Genomic DNA, 9,164 nt, shown 5'->3' on the forward strand with positions numbered 1-9,164 from the left:
TCAAAAATATGAATACTTGAATCCACGATCTAACTTCTTAGATGAGTATGTGAAGATTATGCGATTTGGCTAATTATTTTTTTAATGTATATAAAATTTATAATAAGATTTTAAATATGATTATCGCCTTGTTGGGACACAAATTGATAAGGACATGCATATATATATGGTCAAATGTAAAAGAAATGGCTAATAAAATATTTCCTACCTGAGTTGAGTTTAAAAATTACAAAAATTCTCAAAGCATTAAGGAAATGTTAAAATTGATTGATATATCATGTTCATCAAGGTTAGTGAGGGAGGCTCATCGACCTTGCAACTATATATTAGTCGCTGATGCAAATGATGCCAATATCCAACCTTAATGCCCATGCTTGGAATGTTTCTGATACATCCCAAAATTAAAGTCTTACGAAAAAAAAAAAAGGAAAAAAGAAAACATTAAAAAAAACAAAACAAAACAGAACCAACACTTCTCAAAATACTCTATTGCCTTTTGTATTCCTTTGAATGAAAAAGCCTTGATCTTCCTTCTCCCCTTTTAGTTTCCACACCAAACCGCTAAAAAACCTTATTTACTTTCACTTATGCCAGGTTAATAAAAACAATTATCTGCACACCAAAAATCAACCATCGTATATTTGAATATATAGCGTTGTTTTACATAATTTCAGTAATCTCCAACCTTGAATTCTAACATAGATTCTATAAGAATGGTTTTTCGGTGGCTGATTTTTGGTGTACAGTGATATAGTGACAAATTAATATAATGGAAATACAAATTACTTGGCATAAGTGATGAATTCATATCCATCTCTATCCCCCTTCATGACCCGAATGCATTTTCATGATTCATTCTTCAAAGTGATGAATATTTGGACGATAGAGATCATAGGGTGCCCACAAATGATCCACAGTACAAGGCTTTCTTGAATCCAATCTCAACCAAGGCTTACCTTTCCCACTCCAATGAAGCAAACTAATAGGGCCAGGATGGAGGCTCCTACATTTACCTTCAAGGTTGTCCCCTCCTAACCCATGTTGGTTCCACCTATGATCTACACTCTTCAATTCTCCAGCCAAAACAAGAAGAAATGGTGGCAATGATCCTAAATGGTATATCCTCTTTTGCTTTTGAACCGCCATCCACTCCTCCACCTTTTGTGTGTACTTTCCTTCCCTCCATTGATCAACATCCATCACCATAACCCCGGTGTTGAAGTAGCAAGGCTTCCTTCCTTCAAATGTCTTTGATAGAACAGGATCATTCCAGAACAAGTCTGTGAAGTACTCTGTGAAATTCGCATGGCAATACTCCGGCGCAGCAAGTACCTTGCCTTCCAAGTCAACCTCCCAAAGCTTGGCAATGTCATCCACAACCACAATATCCGAGTCAAGGTAGATTACCCTTTTAACATAGCCAGGGAGTATGTCTGATAGGTAAATTCTTGCGTAGTTTAGAGGTTGATCCAACGCTTGGCGAATGGATTTCGATATCTTTCCACGTACCCTGTTGGCTTCAAAGCGATATATCTTGAATTTGAGGTAAGGGAAGGTGGATTTGATGCTAAAAAACACTTGGGGTTCAAACCTTGACCATAGGAAATGGAACTCAACGTTTTCTGGGCATGCAGAATGTTGCAAAATGGAGAGGACTGCTGCCATGGTGCCCCTCAGGTAGTTTGAGTCCAATGTCATGGAAATGTGGATCCTATCTTGGTTGCATGTGTCGCCATTGCGAAATTCTGGAGCTTCCCTGAACGAAGGAATATCTGGTACAATCTTCTTAATCACGTCAAAGTGGACACCTATAGCAGTGACGAATCCAGAAAATTTAGATAGCCAAAAACAAATAAGGCAATATAATTATACGAACAAAATATTTTGAGAAAAAAAATTGTCTAAAAATCTAACAAGACATTTTGTCAACATGCATGCACGTATGCATGCACGCACGTATAAATTTGTCTCTAGAAATATACTACCTGAGGTATCAGTGGAGGTAGTGGTGGTGGTGGCAACGACGGCGGAGATAATAGCATGATGGGGGGTGGTGGTAACAAGAAACAAAAGCAAAGGGAAAGGCAAAGACAGGAGGCCAAGAATTGGTGTGTTCTTCCTAAAGGCCATCCTGTCTTTTTCTATGTTGATGGGTGCAAACGGTGGAAGTCACCTCAAGCTGTCTAAGGAGGTGAGAGAGTTGGAGCCATTATGTGTTGCACGTATGTGCTGGCTTGAGACAAAGGGGTTTGGTGTTTTTAGGAGGGAGATTAGAATTGGTTTGCTTTGGTAGGGATAACAGAATTAGGAGGGTTTGGATTAGGTGGTTGGTGAGATTGTAGGGAAGGGAATGATCTTCGGAAAATAAATAATATGAAAGGGTTTATACTATCAACTATGGGGGAATAAGTTGTTTTAATTTGTTATAGTGTATACAAAAAATATTTGTTCAATAGAATCTTTTAGGAAGTTGTTTTTGTTATCCTTAATTTTTGCTAAAATAGGTGATGAAAATAGACTAATAGGTTTCTTGGCTAAGGATTTATGTCCCTACCGCTCAAATTTTGGGTTATTAGCTCCAAATGGTTGTTTTTCTTTTTAATGAGAAATGGTTTTTACTTTTTAGTATTCTCTTAATAAATATATTACTTGTTAGTTGTTACTCTCTTTTTTTTTAAGGTATGGTTTTCATTCCAATTCTTTAAATATTAATTGTTACTTTTCCTTTTGATAAAAAGACCTCTTTAATGGTGACAAAGAAACAAGAATTGTGATTTGAATCGCGCTTAGAATCGTCATCTTCTTTTTTTTTTTTTAATCCAAAAAAAGTTCTATTATTTGTTTGCACTTAAGCAAATGTTAGCTAAAAACATCACTGGTTAATGTTGCCAATGTAACTAACAGCTAAAGATAGCAAAGCATTGAAGTCTATCTTGATAAAAATATTCACATAAAACTGAACAACAGAGTCATATCAATTTTGAACTTTTAGATGAAAAAAAAGTACTTAACAAAAAATTGTGACTATGAACTATAGTTCATCTTTTTGATTAGGTGCTTGATAACATTTCTCATCCCAATAATAGGGGAATTTTAACCTTGCTGCAGAGTGAGGCATGGACCAGTCCTCATATATGAACCTAATCAAGAACCAAAACAATCATAATGATTAATAAGTATGATGGATACAGGCAAAAGAATAAACTAAAATCATAATAAGTATAAAATTTGAGCTGAGTCGTCAGAATGATTTAGTATAGTATAAAGATCATCCCAAGATATGAAATGGTTCCTCTTCAGTTTCAATTTATATGATGCATTATCTCCGCAATATGGTATTATAAAAAAAGAACCTAAGCATATGGAGTTGTTAAATAAACTTCACATTAAAAGGTGAAGGAGGGAAATGAATGACTCAATGAGTAAAGTGAAGTTCATTTTAGTCATCAGGCTCCTTCATTCCCTCCCTTTCTCTCGAAAATCCCAACTTACAAACACATCCTGGGAACATTTTCTGTTGGGGGATAAAAATGAGGTAGAGATTTTCATGAATGAGTTTGAGGTGTAACATAGTCCATGAAATTTCCACCTAAATTGAACCTCCAACCAAACATACAGAAAGCCAATGTGGGAATCCAGTAAATGTGGTTTCTGTGATAGGGAAATGATGATTCCACTCCCATTTTTGATAATGCCACTCCACATTTGATATTTTGCATTGTATGTTTGCATGAATTTGTAGGAAAAAAGAGTGACAATATCCATTCCCTCGTTGATTGTATTTGTTTCCAAAAAAAAAAAAACCTTTAGCATAGAAGAAGCATGAGAAGAAGCCAACACAGAAGAAAAAGCATAGCCATGTAGTGCAAGTGTCTTCATTATGGAGGATGCCGCATACTAAGCTACTCAACAAGAAGAATGCATATGCACTTATCCATACGAAAAGAAAGCTTCATTTGTTTGCCATATTTAGCATGATTTGATTTGTATGCATTGTCAATGCCAAAAAGGGGAAAAAAACGCTTAGATAATCAATCATGTGTTGCCAATTGGATTGAATGAATGTAAAACTCTTACAAATGCAAGGACCTGATTGAATGAATGTAAAACTCTTTTCAAATGCATATTAACAATTAAACACTAAATTTACCACTACCAACTCAATAGGAGACATGAAGAAGAAGGGTAACATAAGTCACGTACACTTTAATTGGAGGACGAGATATCACAACAAGCACTTGTAAATCCTCCTGCTCATTGGTATTCCAAAGCTGCAATGTAGTTTCTTCATAATTATTATTGTATCTACATCTATTTTAAGTTATGATCCTCATGCAGCACATAAAAAGCTGAATCTTAGTTTCTTTTTTTCCCCCCCAAAAACAAAATTAACCTGGACAAACATCACAGAGTTTGTTTATACGATTTACCTGATGAACATCATTAATAGGAATATGGAATGTGCTATTTTGAAAGACAAAGTGCTCCTTTGGGTTTCCAGGGTATTTTCCATTTGAATCTGATGCAAGATAGAGAGTGCCACTCCCTTTGAGGACAACAAAAACCTCTTCACATGAATGCCTATGAATTGGGGTGTGTGATCTTGGCGCAAATGTTTGAAGCCATACTTCAACCTGTTCCAGAAAATTGCAGCAAGCTGACATGTTATAATCTACCACTCTACCACACGGGTGGATGCAAAACCGGAGTCAATACCATATAATGACTGGTTTTGGCCTAAGAAATAGTAAAAATCCAGTTTTTGTCTAATTAGAAGTTATAAGTTTATAACAAATTTTTTAACATGAAATCTTAAGTTCCAATAAATAAGAAGGCACAATCATCAAGTTAAATACTATGTTCACATTTAATACTTGAAACCTATCATGGAAGAAATTTGACAGCATGTTTGCCTTAAAAAGACATTTAAGCATAAAGGGGCTGAGTTTAGAGATGACTTAAGACACGGTGCAATTATGTTGTTTGATCCAAGAAGTTGACCTAACCTAGTTGCATAAGGCTTTGTTGTTGTAGTTGTTGTTTGCCTTAAAATTTCTATTTTAAATAACTTCTTTACTGTTGATATATGACTTTTGTTGTTAAATACAATTTTATGGACTTCAATAAAATGGAAATGAAATTCCTAAGTGACCTCTTTCATTCCATGCAACAATGAACCTGCAACCGTCATATGAGAAAGACCAGGCCGGGCATAGTTATCTTGAGGAATCTCACTGATATTTCGCACAAGTGGTAGCCCTACACATTTGTAGATTTGGAAAAAGAAATGATTAGTCCTCTTCGGGGATCCTTCTAAATATCCTCCTAATTAATAAATGAACAAATAATCCATTGCTTTTTAAAACTTGAAAGACATTGAAAATATATGCTGTTTAATTAATTTAGTACTTAGAAAGATATTTAGTTAAAAAAGCAAAGGGGGGAAAAAGGATACTAATACTACACCATACTCATTCAGAAAAAAAGGGAAAAGGAGGGGGGAGAATGGCCTAAGAAACTAAGCAGACTGGCATCACAACCCCTCAATCAATTTTAACAAATCATTTTGTTATCCAAAACATGATATTATGATAATCATCATTCAGCATAAAAAAAATTGTGGGAATGAACAAATGAAGATGAAAAGTCATATCTGCAAATGGGTGTATTATATCTAATTATGCTTAAAAAAGAGTATCACACGACCCATTTGATAGAATCCACAAAAAAAAAAAATTGCTAGTTTGCACTTTGAAATGAATTATTCAAAATTACATAAGAGACTAATCATATATGAAAATTTTTAAAGCCTTTATAACAAAAAAATCAAGCTAGCCATCAAAATTTTCAACTATAGGCGTGTCAAGTCCAATCATCAAACAGATGGTATGCAAAGCAAAAAGAGCAAGCTATTAAGTTCACATCAAAATTCAAAAGGCATCACAACAGAGGATAACGGTAACGATGAACTAAGCATGAGTAACAACTGAAACTAACCGGTGATAGAGCATTGAGAAGAAACTAGAGCAATTGCAGAGAAAGAGAAAAGGGTCAGCAACAACAGAGTCAGATTCATGGAACATGCCAGCATTTTCTCTCAGTTTCTGCAAAGCAAACTACAGAGTAACCACCACTCCACCTCTTAGATTTGTTTAAGCTATAGTGCACGTGCAAGTCACGTGATTTTTACTGCTTTTTTTTTTTTTTAACAAACCGTGATTTTTACAGCGTTCTATTTTTTTTCTTTCTTTCTTGGGCTGGATTCTTTTTGTCATCTATAGTCTATATATATATATATATATATTATAATCTACACTGTATTTAGGGTTGGAAGTGACTCGAATTGAGTCGAACTAGACTAAATTCAAGCTCATCTCATAAAAATTAAACTTGGCTTACGACTTGACTTGTTAACAATGAGTTTATTTTTTAAACTCAAGTTCGGCTCACCAAAAGCTCTAGAGTTGGCTTGAGCTCACGAGCTGACTCAAATAATAAGAACATAATCTAAAATTCTATATCAATAAATTATAACTTATATATTTTAAAAAATATTTAAAAAAATCGATTTTATATATTATTTATCTATCAATAAATTATAATTTTTTATGTCTTACATTAAAATTATATATAAAAAATAAATATAAAATTTTAAATAATTAAAACCATTAATATATATAATTATGTATTACTATTTCATATGTATATATATAGTATTAAAAATATAGATTAAATATATATAGGATATGTGTATTAATAATTATATATATAATCGAGTCAGCTCACGAGCTAATGAGATAAACTTATCCAAGTTCAAGCTCGGATCATTTAATTTTTGAGATCAATTTCACGCTCAAATTTGACTCACCAGCTCACAAATTTAACTTATCAAACTATTAATGAGTCGAGCTCGAGTTAGCTTATGAGCTGTCTTGACTTACTTTCAGTCCTAACAATATTCTATGAGAATATGAAAATATTCTATATATAATTTTCTTTCTTAAAATATTTTTATTATATATAATATATAAAAATATATTTTTTATTATTTTCAAGATTTAAACCTAATATCTCTTAATTAAATTATAAATAATTTACCATTTTAAATAATTTTATTTTTATTATATATATATTTATTAAACCATATAGAAAATTAATAATTACGTTAGTGTTTATTGATACATTTGTGTTATTTAAGAAAAAAATACTAACTTCTCTTCTTAGTCTAGAAAATATACTCATAAGATGTCCTAATTTTGATTTTTATATATCGAAGGCCCAATCAAGTGGCCCAATTTATGCCCAATGTTCTTTCAAAATTCTGAAACTTGTTAATATAAAATGCCATTTTACACTTTTCCAGCATGATCCAGGAAGAAGGGGGGGGGGGGGGGGGGGGGGGACTTTTAAAGCAACTACATTTTATTGAGTTCAACTACATTTTATTGAGTTCCACAGACAACAATGTCGGACAATTGGGAAATTCTTGATATCTTACAATTGAAGGTAAATTAAAATTCTAAAAACGAGGGAAAAAAAAAAAAGAAAGCTAACAAATTAGACCATACTTAGTTTTGCACAAAAAATTAATGAAATAAGATTAAACAAATATACCGGCATGTTCTTGCAATTAACGTTAAACCACTTTTTCTTTTTTCTTTTTTTTTTTCAAATTTTGGTCAATATTTAATTGGTATAAATATCAAATTATCTTTAATAATTCATACACACAAACTTTAATAGATATAAATATAAATTATGTTAATTTATATGTATAAATTTAAATAAATATACGTGTAAATTATGTGTTTTATATATGTAAATATCTATTAATATGCATATAAATTTTTGTTGGTGAAATACTAATTTAAAATAATAATATCGGTTGGTTATGTAGTATTATTATTTCTTAAATTTGTTTTTTCTTTAGGTTTTTAATAAATGCATAATAAATTTAAATTTTTGTATATTTGTCTTAAAAAAATTTGATTGGTAATTTTATCATGTATCCTGTGTTAGGAAAACCCAAAAATTAATTATCTCTATATTCTATTTCAACTATATTTCGATATGTATTATGTTTTTAAGGTAAATAAATTTGGTGTAAGAAACGTTTATGCAGGGAGACCAATTGCTACATATTGGATGAGATTAAGAGGGAGATTTATGCTACAAAATTTTGGTTACATCTAAAAGTAGAAGACAAGATTATTATTTGGGTAGATTTTTCTTTGAGAAAGTATACTATCTCTCTTCTATATATAGTTGGGTTCTTCAATAATCGAAGTTAGTTTCTCAGCTGTTTAATTGGAAACAAATTTAGCGTGCATGCCTCTATAATAAAGAAATATATATTCTTGTGATTTGCATTCCACTATTCAATTCTCACAAATATTTTTAAGAGTTAGTAGAGAAATTGTTAGTTATGGTATTATTATAGAAGTTTGGGATCACAAAAAATCATAGTTATTAAATTCGGTTCGACTTAAGTTCATCGAATTATTATTCAAATCAGTTAAATAATTAATCGTCAAACCCAGTTAAACTAAAAAAATATTATTTTCTATACATAATTTTTAATTAAACATATGATGTAAATTAAATTAAATTATATTTACAAATTAAAAAATATTTTATTAATTATAATATATTTTTTATTTTTATAATTGTTATTTTTATTCTTTTATAAATACTTAATGAGTACACTAAATATAAATTTATAAATATTTAAAGAGTATAATCAATATAAATTAATTGATGAATTATTAAAATATAAAAATAATAATTATACCTTTTTTAAGGATTATTTTAGTATGACTATGACTATAATTTTAATTTTAATGTTATTAAAATGTAAAAAATATATATATAATTTTAATTTTGAACACCACATTCCATCCTTGGTAATCTGCATCAACTAATTGCAAAGTATGAAAAAAAGGGTCAATGTATTTTCATTGAGCACCTCATTATTTATGCTTTTCTAACTCCACCATAGGGTGAATAAGAATTCGTATTATTGACACATTGAAGGATATGTTGTAACTTGTAACTATTATTTGCGTCCCTAAAGCTAAAAAAGGGTTTATAGATATTCTGATGTGATTTCAAATTTTCTGAGTTCATATTTATACGTAAGGTGAATGAGTTTTTTTTTATAGTTA

General features: G+C 31.1%; 2 protein-coding genes across 2 annotated transcripts; both read right to left on the bottom strand.

Annotated features, from left to right (window-relative positions):
- Positions 1–852: 852 nt before the first annotated feature.
- LOC130961649 (probable galacturonosyltransferase-like 4) lies at positions 853–1,788 on the bottom strand. The gene has a single exon (XM_057887628.1). It carries the CDS (start codon positions 1,696–1,698, stop codon positions 853–855), a length of 846 nt encoding a protein of 281 aa, XP_057743611.1. The 5' UTR covers positions 1,699–1,788.
- A 1,034-nt stretch (positions 1,789–2,822) lies between these two features.
- Positions 2,823–6,118, bottom strand: LOC130961648 (auxin-binding protein T85). Its single transcript, XM_057887627.1, has 5 exons — positions 5,998–6,118; positions 5,153–5,259; positions 4,431–4,634; positions 4,204–4,271; positions 2,823–3,140 (listed from the first exon to the last, which is right to left on the bottom strand). Exons 1-5 carry the CDS (start codon positions 6,089–6,091, stop codon positions 3,032–3,034), a joined length of 582 nt encoding a protein of 193 aa, XP_057743610.1. The 5' UTR covers positions 6,092–6,118; the 3' UTR covers positions 2,823–3,031.
- Between the last annotated feature and the right edge of the window lie 3,046 nt (positions 6,119–9,164).

Source organism: Arachis stenosperma, chromosome 2 (assembly GCF_014773155.1).
Source record: "Arachis stenosperma cultivar V10309 chromosome 2, arast.V10309.gnm1.PFL2, whole genome shotgun sequence".
Taxonomy (NCBI): domain Eukaryota; kingdom Viridiplantae; phylum Streptophyta; class Magnoliopsida; order Fabales; family Fabaceae; genus Arachis; species Arachis stenosperma.

What these genes read in the sequence shown, in the direction of transcription:
- LOC130961649 (XM_057887628.1), bottom strand. Translation starts at nt 1,698, where the DNA reads ATGACATTGGACTCAAACTACCTGAGGGGCACCATGGCAGCAGTCCTC.
- LOC130961648 (XM_057887627.1), bottom strand. Translation starts at nt 6,091, where the DNA reads ATGCTGGCATGTTCCATGAATCTGACTCTGTTGTTGCTGACCCTTTTC. An exon ending in TGTTGCATGGAATGAAAGAG is followed by an intron (nt 4,635 to 5,152) that starts GTCACTTAGGAA and finishes TTTCTGGAACAG; the next exon opens with GTTGAAGTATGGCTTCAAAC. An exon ending in CTATTAATGATGTTCATCAG is followed by an intron (nt 4,272 to 4,430) that starts GTAAATCGTATA and finishes ACTACATTGCAG; the next exon opens with CTTTGGAATACCAATGAGCA.